The sequence below is a fragment of the Argentina anserina genome, chromosome 6 (assembly GCF_933775445.1).
Source record: "Argentina anserina chromosome 6, drPotAnse1.1, whole genome shotgun sequence".
In the NCBI taxonomy this organism is placed as follows: Eukaryota; Viridiplantae; Streptophyta; class Magnoliopsida; order Rosales; family Rosaceae; genus Argentina; species Argentina anserina.
In genome coordinates this window covers 13132502-13152614 of record NC_065877.1, presented here as the reverse complement: position 1 = coordinate 13152614, position 20113 = coordinate 13132502, and the positions used below count along the sequence as shown (strand labels likewise).

Sequence of the window (20113 nt, the reverse complement as noted above, 5' to 3'; positions counted from 1 at the left end):
GAATTTCATTTCCCGCCACGCCGTTACTTCACTCCGTTCATTTACCGTTAGACGGTCTGTCTCTCTCCCACCCCCGATTTTTGGGAATTGAAATTCCACGGTTTTTTAGCACCCCTATGGCTACTCAAATGACCAAATTACCCAAGAGCTCATTAACCCTTAACGAGTACAAATTTGAGACACACGGTCGAGTTAGTCTTGTGTGAATCGGTGTGATGCACTTTAAACAAATTTGAGACGATAAAGAATAACGTTTGATTAACTTCAAATAAAAGCATTGGATTATGTCATTTTAATACAACCATGCACTAGCCGGCAACAACTATTTGATAATTTAATATGTATTAAGGCTAGAGAAAATCAAATTATAAGAACTTTAGGAAAATCATTTATTGAGATGCTGAAGCCACAAATTTTAAGCCTCAACTAGACCAATACCTCTCTTTTTTCTCTCTCTCTCTCTCTCTCTCTCTCTCTCTCTCTCTCTCTCTCTCTCTCTTTATGCTAATACCAATCATTTGCCTTTTAAGAAATGGCTATAAAGATGGTGACATTTTCAGAAAAGGAACATTTTGTTCCATATATATATATATATATATATTCTCCTCGCCAAGTCACTCCCTCAGTCCTCTCTTATTTTTGCTAAACGACGATGCTTTCAAATCATGAACATTTTGATTACCCCAAGTTTCTGCTGAAATCATTGCACGCCAACGAGAAAAGTACAATGAAAATGACTTTGACCTTGATGATTCTGGGACTAGCTAAGTAGCCATGCATACTCGCGCGCTACTCTTGACTTGGTCTCATTTCTGCCTTTGATTAATTCGTTCAAGTTTGGTTTAATAATAAATGAAGCAGAAACTTGTTTCCTACGATCTCTGGAGAGACAGCCGGCAAATTCTACTCAATCAGCGCAATATACAATTACAGAAAGACCAATTCAACGACCATAATCCTTGAAATACATGCAGCTGACAAAGTACAACTCATTAACCTTTCATCCCTAACCAAAACGCCATTATAATACTGCACCCCTTTCATTGTCTTCTTCCTTGATCCTACCTAGTATAAACTCTCTTCATCTGCTAAAACTCTTTTCACTCCACAATAGCTATCAGATATCAGTTGCTTGCATGGTTGTATCTGTGTACAAAGATCAAATTATCCACTATTCGATAGTTGATACTTGTTAAGATCATGAAGTACTACTGCAGCGTCGAAAATCATGGGGAACCAACGAACTATGTTGCAAGGCAGCACTCGCAGCTACAGGGTCCGAGGCCTGCAGCGCTTACGGTGACCAAGAATTCGAAGAAGATAACGGCAAAGAAGAAGCGGAACCCAGAAAATCCGGTAATAGTGTATCTGATATCGCCCAAGGTTATTCACGTACAACCTGAGGAGTTCATGGCTCTGGTGCAACGCCTTACCGGGAATCATCAAGCACCGGATAAGGTTAATAATATTGCTAAGTCCCAGTCTTGCTCTACTTCTAGTATCTCTGGTTTGAGCCAGCAGGGAGATCTGTATTTCATGGAGAGTAGCCAACAGAAGGTGATAAGCAGGAGAGCAGACTATGCGGATGTGCCCTTTGGAGTACCTACTACAACAAATTAATTTACTGAAATATTCTAGCTATCTATGCATGTATATACCATACATGTAAACCAGTCTGGACTGTGTGGCTGTGCTCGAAATCATGTAGCTAAAACATGATTAAAGAATCACAATTGTATGCTTATCAATCAGGTAATTAGTTACATACTTCCATTCGTGGAGCCTGGCATATTTCATTAATTTTTGTGCGCTTAATATATTAACAATGCCAGAAGCTTGGGATGTCTTTTATGTGCACATGTGGGCGTGATTCAATGGATTTGGGTTTCTATAGGTAGTGTTGGCTTCATGTCACCATTATTTCTAGACAACATGACTATTTGTCTATTTCTATCACCGAATCTAAGAGCTTCAACAGCCTGGTGAATGGTGATGACCACAATCTTGAAGTAATGCAAGGAATTAAGGCCTAACGAGTACATAACTTAGGCTTTGGCTTGTTATTAGCTAGGCATCGGATTAAAATTTGAATATTAGCTGTGAGTTGAGGTGAGAATAGAAGAAGAAATGAAACGAGAAAGAATGCTTTACTAATTTTTGGACTATGATTAGGGTTGAAATAATTATGTGTTCGGTAAAAATGAAAAATAAGTCATGCTTCATCGACGGTGGCCGGTTATCCTTTTTGTATACAGAATATAGTGACGGACTGACGGGAGATTTGGATAATATTGAAAAGAGTAAATTTCACCATCGGTACCCAAACTCTTGTGGCAAAATCAATGTAGTACCTCAACTCGAACTTGTACCAATGTAGTACCCAAACTCGTTATTCGCTATCAATGAGGGGTCTGACGTCAATTTCAGTTATGGCTCCGTTTGGTTGGTCACGTGCTCCGCACATAACCACAAAAAAAAGATTTTTACCGAAATAACCCTATTCTATGTGCGTTCCAAATCAAATTTTCCCGCCAATTGTTATTATATCTCTTTTACATCATTTCCCTCCATCTTCTGGGTACTACATTGATCATCCATGTAAAAGTATGGGTACTGTGATTGACTAACACAAATACAAAGAAGAAAAACATATGGATGAAAATTGAATTGCATGTATGCATTCAAAAAGAGATGTCATTAAAAACAACTTTGAGATCAAAGTACACTAAATATTGTCATTAAACACCATAAATTCAAGAGTACAAAAAAGGGACCTAGTTAGATGAATTACACTTTTTAGGACTCCTAATCAACATTGTTTTGACTCTCTTGTGTAGCTACATGTTGAGTTTGAGTTGAGGAAGAAGCAGCAGCAAACTCAGCAGAAGTACCTCCCTCTGCTGCCTTTCTCTTATACCAGCCCTTCACAGACCTTATAACTTGGTCCTTGACATTAGTAGCAGTTGTAGATGAGGCTGCAGCTCTGGTAACCTAAATCAGTGCAAAATTCCAAAGCAAAATCACATATTCAATGTCACAACAATTGCAAGACAACAATCTCATTACTCTATAATTAAGTCAAAACAACAAACCTTAGCTCTAACTCTCTTCTTTATGCTAGCTCCACTAGATTGTCCTTCCCCCTATTCCAATAACAAATCAAATTATTTAATTGAATAAAAATAAACAACAAACCTTAGCTCTAATGCAATGAATCAGTGTAGGTGAGTGAAAAGAACTTACTGATGCAAGTTTTTTAGCCTTAGTTATAGGACAACCAGTTTTGTTGTGTCCTTGTTGTTTACAAATTCCACAAGTCATCTTAATGCTAGTTTTACCAGTTTTCAACCCCAATTTCCCCTGGATGGGAGCTGGTGGTGCCATGCCATTGTTCTACTCACCAGCTTCCTTAGTTCTCTTCATTTTTGGCCTGCCAGCTTGCTTCTTATATGGAGGAGGAGCAATTGGGAAGTCAACTTGTTCCTAATCATCCTGCCCTGCAATGGGGCTTTTGGCAGGTGTATATGTCTGCAAATAGGTAGAATCCATGAGGTAGTCATCACAGTACAAATCAGGATCATGTTTCTTGAATCTTATTACGCAGAGGGCATGTACACAAGGTATGCCACTAAGCTGCCACCTTCTGCAAGTACATGTATGAAGACCCAAGTCCACTGCATGCTTGCTGCCATTTTCCCATGTTCCAGTAACTTGGTAGCTGTACTCATTGCTCCTATGTGCTCTGTACTGTGTTACTCTCTCTGCAGTCTTAACTATTATCTTCTTTATCCTAGGACCAACGACTACCTTCCACTGCTCACAAGAAACCCTTCTGTTTGCATTCCTCACCATCATATCCATCCTCAACTTCTCAAACATGGTAAGAACAGGCTTATCCCTACAAGGTAAGATGGCATGGTTGAAGGACTCACACAAGTTGTTGAGGAGGATATCACACTTTGAGTCATCAACAAAGAAAGCTCTACTCCAATGTATTGGAGGTTTGTCATGAAACCAGTTAAATGCATCAGGACTCAACATCTTCAAGTCATCCATGTGCTTCTTATACCAAGTTTCAGTACTACTTCTTCCTGCATTCCACATTAACTGTTTTAATCCCTCTCTTGGATTCTTACCCTTGAAGTTATTGTACAAATGCCTAACACAATTCCTATGTTCAACATAAGGATACAAAGCTGTTTCATATAAACATATGTGTTAGAATGTATTAATTAATGGTGATACATAAAATAATTAAGCTTGAAATTAATGAAATTTACTTGAAGAAATATACCTTTAATAGCATTTTATATTCCTTTTTGTTTGTCAGACATGAACACAAGCCTATTGTTGTTTTCTATACCCAAATCACCCTTCAAGTATTCAAGGAACCAGATCCAAGTAGCTTGATCCTCTATTTCCACAAGTGCATAAGCAATATGGTACATCCCATTGTTTGCATCAATGTCAACTGCAGTTAAAAGCTGTCCAGGATGATGGCCTTTGATATGGCAGCCATCTAAACAAATCAGGGGTCTACATCCAGCATTCCAACCATCTTTTTGTGCTTTGAAGCACATGTACATCCTCTGGAATCTTCTAACTTGTCCATCCATCTGTGTTTTGATCACAACAGTGGATCCATGATTGCTTCTTAACAACTCCTTTTGATATGAAGCAAACTGATTGTACTGCTCAATATAATGCCCTTCATTCATCCTTTTTGCACATCTTTTAGCCCTTGAGATGGTCTGCACACCCACATCCAATTTAAACTTCTCTAATATATGGTGGTGTATCCCCTGCCTTAACCAGCTCTCATCAGCTAATAAAGCATCATTCACTTCTTCAGCTATTCTTCTAAAATTGAGAAAGTGGTTGCTTTCCAATGGTGAACATGTGTGTGTGTCAAACAAGGTCTTCACAATCATGGTGTCACCAAAATTCGGAACCCTACTTGCATACATTCTCCATTTACAACCCCATTGACACTTAACTTCAATTTTCTTCCTTGTATTCTTCTTATACCATAAACCAGTCTGGTTTCTAATTGCATGTTCCCTCACAACTTCCCTAAACTGCTCTGGATTAGGGAATGCAAGGTTGATCTTGAATATGGGATTTTTAATATCGACCGATCTGATTCAGGGTATGATCTTCCTTCCCCCCACCTTAAAGCAGCTAAAGTCAGAATCTTCTCCTATGTCACTACCATTTAAATTCTCAAGCTCATCTGATCCAGCATTATCAGTTGAACAATGGCCATCATATCCCATGTCTTCATATTCAGGCACTTGCTCTGGTTCTGACACATTTTCCTCAAACTGGACATCATCTGCAACCTCATCATGCTCCAAATCATAGTCAGAATCCACATAGTATTCAGAGTCATCAGTGGAGTCATATTCCTCTACAACCATTGTACTAGGTTTTCTACCTCCCTTTCTTGTGTTATACCTTGCATCCTTAGGCCTAGGACCACTCTTCTTTGTTTCACTTCCTTGAACAGGCATTTTCCCATTTTTCCTCATTTTAAGAGCCTCTATTGCCCTTTTTTCAGCTGCTTCTCTCTCTAGTTTCTTAACCTCTTCTCTTGCAACCTGCTCTTCTCTCTCTTTTTGTTCATTTTCTTCTTTCTCGGTTACTCTCTCCTCAATTTCATCCCTACTAAGCCCAACTGAAGCTTGACTCTCTCTAATTCTTTCTTCTTCTATCCTCAAGTTCTCAATCTCTTTTCTTTCCCTCTTTTCAGTTGCTTCTCTCTTTTTTTTCTCAATCTCCTCAATTTTCCTTGTCAATTGATCTTTATAATCAACATGCCATGGTCTATGTGCTGTATGTTTGTAATAAAACCCACAGCCTCCTATCACTTCTCTTTTGATTCTTTTCCCATCATGGCCATAAATTGCATCATCATCATCATCAACAACAACAGCATCATCATCATCATACATGTTCAAATCTTCATCTCCTAATATATCAGACAAATTTCCAAATGTCCCTCCACTTGGACACACCTTAGGCTCATTCACACAACCCACATTTACATCTCTGCCTAACACACATACTTCAACATCATCTTCATTCACATCAGTAAGGTCAATTACATCTACATCTTCACCTAACACAGTTCTACCCTCCAAGGCCTCAGCACTGCTATATAACTGTGATACCATCAAATTTGCTTCAAAATGGTTTCTCTCTGCTTCTCTTGTAGATTGCATATTCAATGGATTCTCCCAATTTAGATCACTTGGGAGATTATGATCAGCTAAAGCTTCATCATTCCTTCTTCTCCCTCCACCTGTTATGTAAATAGATATTTGTCTCTTCTTTGGTATCATCTTCATCATCTCCATACATTCACCATCACCTTTAATTAGAATCAACCCTTCATGAGCTTCAGTCTTAGGAATCTTGAAATGATAAGATATGGGCAACTCCCTATATCCTAATTCCCAAGCTATATTGTTCAATTCAACCCATGAAAACTTCTCCGGATCCAAACCATCTAAATATGTCTTCCCACCCCTCTTATTAAACATAGGAACAAAGTACTTCTTCCTCCCATATGTATCAGTTTTGAAAATATCCTCCATGGACTATCTCCATCGTATATAGATGAGCTGGTACTGAAATCAAACCAAAAAAAGGGAGAAACCACTCTAAGTATCGATTCAAACTAGATTTGGGGGTTTAAACATAAAAAAATTCAAACCCTAAACCATCTTCAACAATAATCAAACCCTAAACAAGATAAAAACCCAGAACACACAAATCGATTACATTCAAATCCGTTTATTAAACCCTAACCCAAAACCAAATTTTAAACCCTAAAATCAATTTCGAATCACCAATACACAAGATCATGATAACACAACAACATGAAAAAGAGATTAAGATATAGATTCTAATCGAAAACTTACTATCGGGTTGAGGTGGCCCAAATTCTCGAAAAATCCCAAACATCACTCTACTCTCCATTGCTTATACAAATTCTGAACAAAGGCGATGCTATCAGATTAGCTTCCCAATATCTCGACTTTCACTCTTTCTAATCGATAATTTATGGGAGAAGTGAGGTTAGTTTAGGTTTTGAGGGATTTTGATCGCGATCTAGGTTTTGAAAAGATTTTGAGGGAGATTGGGGCTCGAAAATGGCGTGTTTCTATTTTGATCGAATTCGATTGTAAGGTCAATTTTACCCCTTTTTTGTGTGGTCATGTGCGGAGCACGTGACCAAACAAACGGAGCCGTAACAAAAATTGGTGTCAGACCCCTCATTGATAGCGAATAACGAGTTTGGGTACTACATTGGTACAAGTTCGAGTTGGGGTACTACATTGATCTTGCTACAAAAGTTTGAGTACCGATGGTGAACTTTTTTCTATCGAAAATGTTAATAAGAATCTAAGCGTGCCCACACATTTTATTACCCTTATTTTGTTGGATAATCAATAAAGTCATACATTTAACTGATTTAAGTAGGAGAACCAAAGTGGTATGTGAAAATGAATATGCTACTCATTTATCTCTCTCTCGTATGTAGGGGTAGCAATGATACACAATTCTATTCCAACCAATTCATATACTAACCGTATCAAGTATATTGGTATACCACCAAATTGGTACATGGTATAGTATGCCGTACCATACTTGAAAAGATGGTTGGTATGTGGTACAAATTTTTCGTGTACCATGGTATGCCGTACCAACTGAAATAGAAGTTTTATGAATAAAAAAAACTTACTATATGCATAAATGGTGAGCTGAACTTGGTCTTCTTCCATAAAAGTTGAAACCAACTACCATTAGGCTATCAGTGCAATTATAACAACTCATTGCTAAACAATATATATATTCTTAAATTATATATATCCATAAATATTTCAGTCGTAGATTTAGTTAAAAATAAATTTCAACAGTAGATTTTTGTTAAATTTATAATTTTTGGACTTTGACATATTTAATTTATAACTTTGTACTTAGTTATTTGGTTGAAGTTGTATAAAACTTTGTATTTGTGTTGTTATTTTCTATTACATATTTGAATTAGACCTTTAAATTTTTGAGCCATAAACATATTGGTAGAAACCAATTACTAACCGTACCAACCGAGTACCAACCGTACCAATTAATTGGTATACCAACGTTATTGGTTAGTTTAAATGATTGATTTTTCATACCATTTATATATTGGTTAGTACATGATATTGGAAAAATGAAATTGGTATACATACTAATCCACCTGTACTCGTACGCTCAATAATAAGTAAGTTTAGGGGGTTCATCTCTACCTGAAGCGACGATCTCGTTACTCAACATGCAGAACGTGGATATTGCACCCCTTCAGTTTTACACATGAACCCAAATGCCAGAACCGCACCATCTGATTCTTTTCGATTGCTTCACATATTACTTCACGACTCTTCTACCCTGCATTTCCCGCACGTTCTTGTTCTTCTTCTTCTATCCAATTTCCGATTCCTAATCTTTTGATTTTTATATTACGAACATTGATTTCTGTAGTTTCCATTTAAATTTCTCTCGTTGCGATTCGTTTTGGCCGCATTAAATTTGGGAAGTTTCTTGACGTACGTATGATGTCGGGACTTGGGAGCTGAGAATCAAATCAAGCTAGGGTTTGCTGATCAGGTCCCGGCCCTGATCTTACCGCAGAGGTAGGGACTTGACGGATTAATGACATTGGAGAAGATCGAATATTTGCGTGTTCAAATTGATACTGGGACCTGAGATTGGTGTGAGTTTTTTGTTTGATGGGGAACACATGTGTGGGACCAAATCTCGGCGATGGTTTCATGCAATCCGTCACGGCTGCCATTTGGCGAACCAGGCCACCGGAGGACCGGCTCCCTCCTCCTAATGAAGAAGGCAGTAGCAAAAATGGCTCAAGTTCGAATCCTGATCCGGCATCCAAAGCTGAGTCTCAGGCTTCTAAACCTCCTGATGAGGCTCCGGCTCCGCTTCCTCCAGGGCACAACGATCCCCCTGAGCCTGTGAAAATTGGTAGCGATCAACCTCCAAAAGCGGAACCAGAAGGGGTGAAGGATGAGGACAGCAAGACCCATGAGGCCGAGAAAGCGAAGAAAACTGCTCATATGAAGAGGGTCTCTTCTGTTAAACTGTCAATAGACTCGGTGTTGGGAAGGAAGACTGAAAATATAAAAGATATATACAGTTTGGGAAGGAAGCTTGGACAAGGCCAATTTGGGACGACCTACTTTTGTGTGGAGAAGGGAACCAACAAGGAGTTTGCTTGCAAGTCAATTGCAAAGAGGAAGCTGACTACACAAGAGGATGTGGAAGATGTTAGGAGGGAAATCCAGATAATGCATCACTTGGCAGGACACCCCAATGTGATACAAATTGTTGGCGCTCATGAAGACGCTGTGGCGGTTCATGTTGTAATGGAACTTTGCGCAGGTGGTGAGCTATTTGATAGGATCATACAAAGAGGGCATTATTCGGAGAGGAAAGCAGCTCAACTTGCAAAGATTATAGTTGGTGTTGTTGAAGCGTGCCATTCCTTGGGTGTCATGCATCGAGACTTGAAGCCGGAGAACTTTTTATTTGTGAACCAGGAAGAGGAAGCGCCACTTAAGACCATAGATTTTGGGTTATCAGTGTTCTTCAGGCCAGGTATGTTCATCCTTGGTACAACTTAAATTCATGTACGTATATATACGATTTGATGCTAATTTTGTTTGTTTGGCCCTATCAATTAATACTAACATTATACACTTTTGTTTATCTGCTTGTGGTCGAAATTACTTCACTATTGCTCTCCATTTACGTTGTTAGATTGTTAGTGTGTTCTAGCTTGCAGCTTCTGTTGTAACTCTTTCTGACATCATTTGTAAAAAAAAAAAAAATTGGAAATAGCTTCTTTCCTTTTTCCTTTGCAGTTTAAAAATTTCAAGTTTGGGCATATTGGTGGTTAGTTTTATGTTTTTCAATACTATAATTTTTGTCATGAAAGTATGTGAAATTTTGAATATGTCTGGCAAAACAAAGGGTACTTGAATATGGAACAAAAAATCGATGATGAACTATTGCAGCACTTAAGCTCGCTCAGTGGTGGCATAAGCTCTCTGGAGCTGGAGCAGACTAGCTTAGATATATTTTGGCCGTTGTATTAGTACAAAATCATCTGCACTCACATTCTATTTGAAAATAGATGTAACTGAAATACACACAAGTTTTGGTCAAGAGACAATTTCTTTAGCACTGGCAGATAGTTTTGTGATTTTGACTTGAAATAATTGTGCTTTTGCAATATGTAATGCCCTGTTGAAACAAAGGTTCCAACCTGTGTACTCAGTTAGCTGCCGCCTCTCTATGTTAAAGTTTCCAATAACTATCTTTTGAGAATCTAATGCTTGCCCAAAGCTAGTCATTCACGCAGTTTGGCTGTCGCACGTAGTTGCTTATTGGATGTTCATCGATGTTGCTTATATCCTATCAATTTGCAGCGCTGCGTACATTGAACACTTTCAATAACTTCATTTTAAGAAAAACCTGTTCTTGTAGGAGAAACATTCACTGATGTTGTTGGTAGCCCGTATTATGTGGCCCCAGAAGTACTACGGAAGAATTATGGTCAAGCATGCGATGTTTGGAGTGCTGGTGTAATCATTTATATTCTACTGAGTGGAGTACCCCCATTCTGGGATGGTGAGCATATCATGTTTGGAGTAATTTGTTGTATCACTTGATACTCATCAAAGTTTAGCCATATAACAAGTGTAGTTTGCTTATGATATTCTCAATCAGAAACGGAGCAAGGAATATTTGAGCAGGTTTTAAAAGGCGAACTCGATTTCATATCAGAACCTTGGCCTAACATATCTGAAAGTGCCAAGGATTTGGTTAGGAGAATGCTTATAAGGGATCCAAAAAAGCGGATAACAGCCCATGAAGTACTTAGTGAGTACATACTTTGCAATTTGGAGTTTTGGATTTCTTGTTGCATGTAGAAGTTTCATAACTTTTTTTCTCACATACTCTGATGTTTTTGTGAATATGTCTGTCTTGTGAATATACAAATATAGTAAGGTGGTATTGCGATACAGAAATCCTAGATGAACAACTCAAAGTCTGTGATTAAGTGGTAAAATGGATATAAATTTATTAAGTGATCTAGTAGTAAGCAAATGCAGCATATATTATCATTCTTTGCGAAGGAGAGTAGTTTTTTCCTTCTCAAAACATCTCTTAGAACATAAATAGACTTGAAACGTCAGAGTATGAGACACAGATCATTGTAGACATTTTTTTTCTTCTAATAATTGTAATATGCATATATTGGTAACTCAAGTGGAATGTTTATCCATTTACACACCATGCTTCAGTTTTATTATCATATGAATCGATGGAGAGCCTACCAATATTAATTTGGCTTCAAAGCTTTGTTTTGTTGAAATTTACTTAGCCTTGTTGCTTGTATATCATCCGTTTACTGCCTTGTTTGAATATGGTGTTTAAAGTTTATGCTCTCTCGTCTTCTTTTGTAGATCAAATAATATATTTTTTCATTATTTTCTGCTCGGACAGATTTTTTTTATTATTTTTAAATTTTAAATAATTAGATGATTGAGCAAAATGTTGAATGTCGAAATGGGAAAATGCTGATCTTTAATGTCAGTTTTTGCTGTTCAAACCTTTCTATGGTCTGTTTCAGCGGTCGTAGTGTCTGTTGTTCTGTCTTAGTCATGGTGTTGAAGTAGCACATTTTTCCTTTTGTAGGACACCCTTGGGTTCAGGTTGATGGTGTTGCTCCAGATAAACCTCTTGATTCTGCTGTCTTAACTCGCTTAAAGCAATTTTCTGCCATGAATAAGCTTAAGAAAATTGCCATCAGAGTGAGTGTTACTCATCCTAATTGTTCTGCAACAATAATTTCTAGTATAGGATACATCAGATAAAAAAACACAGGTTTCTGTGGATACTAGTCAAATCATTTTTCTGACTACAGTTTGAAATCAAATCCATTTTACAAAAGTTAACGTGTATGTTTATGTCAATATATTCTCAAAATGTATCTATAAAAGCCTAGTTGAAAAGAATATGAGAATTAATTTGGCTTCTTTGGTTTCCGTTGTACTTTATAATTGGATAACAGATAGAAAATGGTCGATATGATCGAAGTGTCTTTACATATTAATGCAATATAGTTGTTGTGATGGCTGATTCTTTTCTCGGGGTATGACTTTCCTGTTTCTATTTGTTCTGCAGGTCATTGCAGAAAGCCTGTCTGAAGAGGAAATAGCAGGCCTTAAGGAAATGTTCAAGATGATAGACACAGACAACAGTGGGCACATCACCCTTGAGGAGCTGAAGAATGGTTTGGAAAGAGTAGGAGCTGATCTCAAGGATTCTGAAATCACTTGGTTAATGCAATCGGTAAGTGCTCATTTTAGATCTATTTAGCTCAACTGGTTAAGGACTCATCATGGATCATAGCAAAATTTTCTTACATTCTTTAAACTAGATTTTCTAGCTATATTATGCTTTTGTTTATCGTGATATTAGTAGCTAATTAAATTACCTTTCTTTCTCTATAATGATTTCTATTGTAACAACCCCAAAATTTCGAGCTTAAAAACTCAAAATTCTAAAGTCGTTAAACACAAAATAATCTCAAATAAATCGAAATCATTAAAGTGTAACAGCGGATCAATTCTGAGTTCTCAATACAACTCAGACAACCAATTATTACAACCCAAATTTATAATCCATACATAAAATGGAAATGTAATAATCCTCACAAATCTCACAAATAAAGGTACACAAATTCTCGCACACAAATTCTCGCACACAAATTCACGCTAAAAACCTCACCACAATAGGATACGAACGACTTCGAGCCTCTGTAGTCGTCACTCAAACTCCACTAATCAGCACCTGCGGAATTATCCCCTACACCATCGAAATTGGTGCACCGGGATTGTAAACACAAACCCGGTAAGCTTATAGCTCGTATGAGTAAAATCAAATATAATTCGCATATCAAAATATACGAAAAATCACAAATCAAAAAATATAAATGCCCTCATGAGTCAATAGACAGCCCATCTGGTTGTCCAAAAGAATATGAAATGAAACGCTCATGAGAAAATTAAGTAACCCTTCTGGTTACCCAATGCATTTATAATACGGGTACCAAGAACGCTGGTACACATCTGTTACCCCTCTCGTAATACACCGCTGATATTGGATAGCCACCCGCTACCCAACATCCAAAATAACTGAGTACCCATGAGCAGATAACCACTCGTTACCTCACATGCAGTACTAAGGCAGACAGACTAAAGCTCTAACTGTATCGTAACTTTCGTCCGGCCAAAGGCTAGGTTTCGACTTGCCAAACACGTACAATAATCTCACATCATATTGTACCAAAATCAGGTCCGAAGACAATTCACATTTTAACAATCTCAATGTTAAAAATCACGTACAATAATCTCACATCATATTGTACAATTCAAATCACATGCTCAGTAGAATCACAATAAAATCATAACAGTATATTATATAGCAAACTATATATATTCGTACTTATTTACCATTTATACAATATATATATAGTCCACTATATCTTATACATGTCATATTTCACCACACATGCTCAATTCACAAACTTCCGTCATCGAAATGACTATTTTTAATGAATTAATAACAGTACGTAATTTAATGAACTATATATATATGTACTTATTACCATTATACTGTATATAGGTAGTCCACTAAATTATATACATGCTATAATTCATTTGATAAACACACTTGCAAAAATGTCGAATCACCACGAGGGTAGATTCGTAATTCAGTGAGATTTTACTCACCTTAACGACTCGAACGTAAATCCACAATTCCCGATGATAATTCCTTTCCTCGGTTTAACGATCACCTTAAAAAGATAAGAGAAGAATTTAGAATCGTTTCGTAACCTTTAAATGCCGAAACAGTAATAATCGGTTACTGTTCAGCAATTTTCGGTTTTACGAAGTTACTGTTCAGTGGTACTATTCACTGTTACTATTCCCGGATACTGTACAAATATACAATTAATACGTATTTCTGTACGTATAAATATTATATACGTATTTCTGTACGTATAAATATTAATACGTATTTCTGTACGTATAAATATTAATACGTATTTCTGTACGTATAAATACGATTTAAATGTAAATACAAATTCAGTAAATAAAATTTACTAAATTACCTTTTTACAAAATTACTTTTTACATTTACTGAAAGTAATTTATATTTACATTTACCGAAGGTAAAATTTAATTACATTTACCGTAGTAAATAAAAATTACATTTACATTTACCGTACACAGTAAATTACCAAAATACCCTTCTGTCAAAACTGTTCCCACCGCCGCACGTGGCGGCGCGTGAGGCACACGCGCCACCTCCGGCGGGCCGCGCGTGGGGCCCACGCGCCGAGGCTAACCACGGCGCGTAGCACGCCACCGTTACCTCAAATCTCTCATACTTTCTCCCCTCTCCTTCCCTCCGGCCTTAGGCCGCCCCTACACCACCCCACACTTCCACACGCGCCGCCTAAGGCGGCGGCGTTCATCAACCCACCCATCTCCTCAAATCCAACCAAAACGTTCCAACAATCATCAACAACCATCACAACAATTACACGAAGCTATTCATTACCTCTATCGACGTTTTGGACCGTCGGATTCCCTCGATGAAGCTCTAAAAGTCGCCGTGAGACTCGGTTTCGGAGGAAGGACGATCGATGGCGCCGCTGCTCGAGGTGAGTCTCCCGTGGGTAGGTTCGTGTCGCGGAGGAAGGAGCGAGGTCGTGGTGGTGGCGCCGAGTTCTTGCGATGCCGGCCACGCCGAACTCGAAGATTCCGAGGTCAATCTCCGTCGGTGTTGCTCGATCCCCGCTCGGGGTGCGTCGCCGCTACTACCAATCGCTGCGTCGTGGTCACGAGGTCTCAGTGACACCGGCGGTGTCAAGCACGGAGGCGGTTGGAGGGAAATCGCCGGCTTGGAAGGAGAGGTAGGGGAGAGAGAGTCGCGAGGGAGGGAGAGAGAAAGGGAGGCGGCGAAACAATAGAGAAGGGTTTCCTGAATTGGAAACCCTAATTCACAAACTATCCTATTTATACCCGTTTCCAAATCGGAAACTAACTTCTATCGTTAATAACCTTTCCATCCGACGTCCGATTCGAACGTGTCACATGTCCATGCGATCGTCTCGACGAGCTCTACAACTTTCGTGAAGAAAGTTTTCGACTTCGAGCGACGGAATAAAAGTCGATAAATTCGTTCGGAAACGTAACGTTTTCTTATCAAACGTTCTCGGAACGTTTCCGTTTCCGTTTCGTAAAGTTTGCAAACAATCAATTCCTTTTTAATTGAATTTAATAACTTAATGGAATTCAATTCAATTCAAATATCGTTTCAAAAATCTAGGGTTATTACATCTATATATTTCTTTTTGGCGCTTTAATAATCTTTCTCTACTTTACACTTGGTTGGAAGTTTGTAAGTAAATGAAAGCATATTAGTTTCAGGAATGAATGAACCTCATTGTATCAACATTGGAGTTGTTCTAGTTATATAGTACTAGCTTCAAACCCGTGCAATGCACATGTTTTCATTACATTGGTTTGCATAATTTTGTTTGAAGTGTTTTTTAAAAGATAACCATTTTATAATTATGTTTTCTACGACTGATAATTTCAGCAAAACACATTGAATAAGCATATGTGTTTTTACATAATTTTTTGTATGTCTATATGAGGTAAAATTACAAAGAGGTAAATTTAAAAATTCATAATTTGGTGATTTTTTTGTGCTGGCTTTATATCGTATTAGAACTAATTAGTTGTGGAGTGAGTAAAAGAAATAAATTAGTACATTTTCCTAAGATGAAAATAGTCTTCTTGTGTCCTGAATACTATTGGTTCGAGGGCTAAGGCCAAGCTATCTTCAATTCCTCGTAACAGTTGTGTCATCTGATTTACAGTTTGATTTTTTATCTTTATTTAAAGTTTACGTACACTAGAATTTTCGTATGTAGATGACGTTAAAACAGGTTGAATGGGAAGTGTCAGATCTCAATACTACTAAAGATGTGTACATTTCTAGTCTTGTAATTAAAAAAATACACATGAGACCACTGTTGATAATAGATATGCAACATGAAATAAGTACTGCTCAACTTGTGTACAAAGGACTGATGACAGTATGGGGATGCAACTATGCGAGTATAGATGATGTTAGTTTCTTTAATTTCAATAGTTTTTATTGACCATTTTAGTCGTGTCAAAAACAAGATCATCTGGATGGATAATCCCAGACTTACATGGTTGTAAACCAACTGTTAAAATTCTGATTGATGAATGCTTTTCTTTTCCTGAACGTTTATTAGGCGGATGTGGATAATAGTGGCACCATAGACTATGGTGAGTTCATAGCAGCTATGCTCCACCTGAACAAGGTCCAGAAGGAAGATCACCTGTTTGCAGCATTCTCATACTTTGACAAAGATGGAAGTGGGTACATTACTCGAGATGAGCTGCAACAAGCCTGCGAGAAGTTTGGTTTACACGATGTGCAATTAGACGATATGATACGTGAAGTCGACCAGGATAATGTAATTCCACTCATTTTCCTGCTAACATAATTGATATTTTTCGACTCTTTCTTCCCTTAAATTTGCTGCCATTTGATGAAATTTTTCGAGGAAAATTTTGTTGATCGGCTTGTGTTTATTTTCAGGATGGGCGCATCGATTACAGTGAATTCGTGGCTATGATGGAAGACACTGGTTTTGGCAAGGGGTTACAGATGAACATGAGTAGTAGGCATATTAGTAGCTGATCTTCAATCCTATCATGCGGTTACGTCTAATCCACAACATAGTCTATATAGTGAATATGTACTAATATTGGTCTTACATAAATTAGCAGGATTAGTGATGAATACTATTGTAGAGATCAGCCAGGACTCAGGGATTGAAAAGATCAATTAGTGCCTTGTTTCTCTAGAGATTCGTAATTGTATTCAAGGTTTCTTTCTTCCTGTTTTTTTTTAGAGAAGGTTTAGTTTCTTTTCAATATATCAAGATAGCCACCCACATACCACAGTGGCAGATCCACGTGTGGGCGAGATGTCGGGCATAGAGTATGACGTTTTTCTGGAGAAAACCCCTATAAAAATGGCAGAATCCGGCGATAGATGGAGGTACGGTGCAACTGCGCGTCTTTTTTTTGTTGTCTCTACTTTTTGCCCAAAAAACGACGTCGAGAACCCAAAACGACGTACTTTCATTTGTAACTAAAAAAGAAAAAAAAAGGGAGTGTGGACAACTTATCAACTCCTTAGGAGTTTTGGTTTTATGACTTGGTCCTCACTTTTCTTCTTCCTGGTCAAAAAAACAATGGCAGCCACCACTTCCTCTTTCTTTCCATGACTCCATCCCTCGGCTCCCTCCACTCTCGCCTTCTCTTCTTCCGTCTCCAAGTCTCTCAACCCTCTCTGGGCCAGAGCCACTCGCGTTGCTGCTGCTGTTAATGCGGCTAACGGCTCCGCTCTCGGAGCTCGTATGGTGTCAGTGTTGGCGATTAAGACGCCTCTGACGCTTGATTTCAAGACCTCTATTTTCAAGAAGGATAAGATCAACCTCGCTGGTCACGATGAGGTCTTGCTCTCTCTATCTCTATTTCAGTATTTCATAATTGGTCTTACTGATTCACTTATCTAATTTTAGTTTAATTTATAAGAACTTGAGTATCGAAAAATAGTGCATTGTGAGTAAAGCACTTTAGTTATTGTTAACATAAACTTGTTGTGATTATCTTATTTGGGTTGATATATATTTATAGTGTATGATATATGCTATTTGGTTGATATTGATTGCAATATATTGTGAAAGGAGGAAGGGACTTTTTCCATTTGATGTCGGATGCTTCAAGGGGATCAAGCAGATCGGTGTTATTAGTTGGGGTTCTTAGGTGAATGAATTTCTCTCTCGATTATCTTCAGCTAATTGTCAAATGGTGTCACTTTATCTGTTTAAAAGTGTTTGTTATGTGTTTGCTTCAATGGTGGTGGGTGTTTGCGTTGCTCATTAGAATATCTTAATTTCTTACGGATTATTAAGTTTGGAAAGTAAAATCAGCAACACTAGCTTTTGTTGATTGAGAATTTTAAAAACAACATGGCTTCTGGATATAGTTTTACTGGCTTTATATTGTATTGTTACTCTTGTACGACTAGATGTTTTCTTAAACCTTATTTGTACTACAATGCACTCTATGTATGATATATGTGCTTGATTGTGCCTCTTTTCAATAGTAATTTTTTTTCATTGTTCTGTGTCACTTATGTAAACTGACTAATAGTTGACTAAAAACAAGAAACTCTTATTAACTTTATTGTATACAAGGACCTGCTCAAGTAACATGTAATTTTTGCCCTGGCTGGGAAAATTTCCTGGATCCGCCACTGGCCACCCATGTCATCAATTCTAATAGAGGAACCTCCTCCACCGGTGAGTTCCCCCCTATTTGTTCAATATTAACATAGTATTGTGGTAGTACCATGGGCCGCCCGAGAAGATATGATCTCGATCTGCCACCTTGTCAAATTAGAACAAGAAGCGGTCACAAGCATTGTGGATGGCCAGATCATGTCGAAGTCGCCAAATTGTTAAGATGGTTCCTTTGTAACGAGGAAACCTAGCGTTGGGACCAAGTAGTCTTTCCATGAGAAAAGAATGACGTGAAGAAGTCGCCGCTTGTCCTTCCGGATTCAAAATATCTTGCATTGATCCAGATGATTGGGAAAAGGATCCACCATGATAGGAAGAAGAGCCACCATAACTAGGAGAAAGAGTTTGATCAGCCATGGATATGAACTATCATTTTGTCGAGATTTGCAAAACCCCAGGCTAGAGTGTTTTTCAAAAGGGTAAATTATTGTGTAGTACCAAATCAAATCTTAAATTAAAAAAAGTTAATGAAAAAATTTAATTAAAAGATGGTCATTACATTTAATTAAAAATTACAAAAATGTCAACAAGTTTCAAACAAGATTAGAAAAAAAATTAATTTTTAAATATTTTCCGGACTGTTTTGACATTTCTCACTATTTTTCTTCTTCTTTTTTCATTATTCATCTTATTCTAGTCATAACTTTGTTATCTAGCGATGAATTTGAATGTGGTTGGTACTGTTGGAAAGATATATTTTCCCTCTTTCATTTGATATCATACCCACTCCGAATTGACCACCATATAAAGTGCAGAAATCTGTGGAAGGGACTGTTGTTGTCCATGGTGGTGCTCCAAACGTTTTCGGCTAAAGAGCTTAAGGCTCCATAATTCTAGCTATTCGCACAATCATATCGATCTCTTTTGAATTTTAACATAATTTTCACGGTTTTACAAATTTCTCTCGACATCTAGCGGATATAGTCACATTAGGTGTCACACTACTACTTACACTGGTAGTTAGAATATGGACATTGTAACTATTAGTGTGACTGCACTTGTGACTGTTAATGTGTCTGTCATTACAAATACTAATGTGACTGTCATTGTGACTAATAGTGTGATTGTCACACTAGGAGTCACATTAGTAGTTATAATGTTGTCCACTACAAATCACACTTGCAGTCACACCATCAATCACACTAAGTGTCACACTTGCAGTCACACTACAGTCACAGTTGTAGTCACACTGGTTGTTATAATAACGACAATGTGACTGCCACTGTATCTGGTAGTGTGACTACTTATGTATATGGTAGTGTGATTACCCGTGTATCTAGTAGTATGACTATGTTGTGACAATAAAAAAATGTGAAAAAAGGAAGAAGAAAAGAATGAGTAGAATTAACGAACATTTGTATGTTGTTATGTGATCTTAAATTTCTCAAATCAACTATACGATTCACATATCAATTATGACGTTGTCACACTAGTAGTCACATCGGTGGTTACACTAATACTCACACTAGGAATCATCGGTAATCACGCTATGAGTCACACAACTTTTGTAACCACTATCAAGATTGACTTGGACTTTTGACTACCATTGTGAATACT

General features: G+C 37.7%; 2 protein-coding genes across 2 annotated transcripts; both read left to right on the top strand.

Moving 5' to 3' along the window:
• Positions 1–1062: 1062 nt before the first annotated feature.
• Positions 1063–1807, top strand: LOC126800002 (VQ motif-containing protein 8, chloroplastic-like). Its single transcript, XM_050527270.1, has one exon. The coding sequence runs from the start codon at positions 1201–1203 to the stop codon at positions 1618–1620; it is 420 nt and encodes a 139-aa protein (XP_050383227.1). The 5' UTR covers positions 1063–1200; the 3' UTR covers positions 1621–1807.
• Positions 1808–8777: 6970 nt separating this feature from the next.
• Positions 8778–16884, top strand: LOC126796914 (calcium-dependent protein kinase 20). The gene is made up of 7 exons (XM_050523627.1): positions 8778–9660; positions 10552–10695; positions 10795–10947; positions 11767–11882; positions 12256–12423; positions 16433–16657; positions 16783–16884. Exons 1-7 carry the CDS (start codon positions 8778–8780, stop codon positions 16882–16884), a joined length of 1791 nt encoding a protein of 596 aa, XP_050379584.1.
• The last annotated feature ends 3229 nt before the right edge of the window (positions 16885–20113 follow it).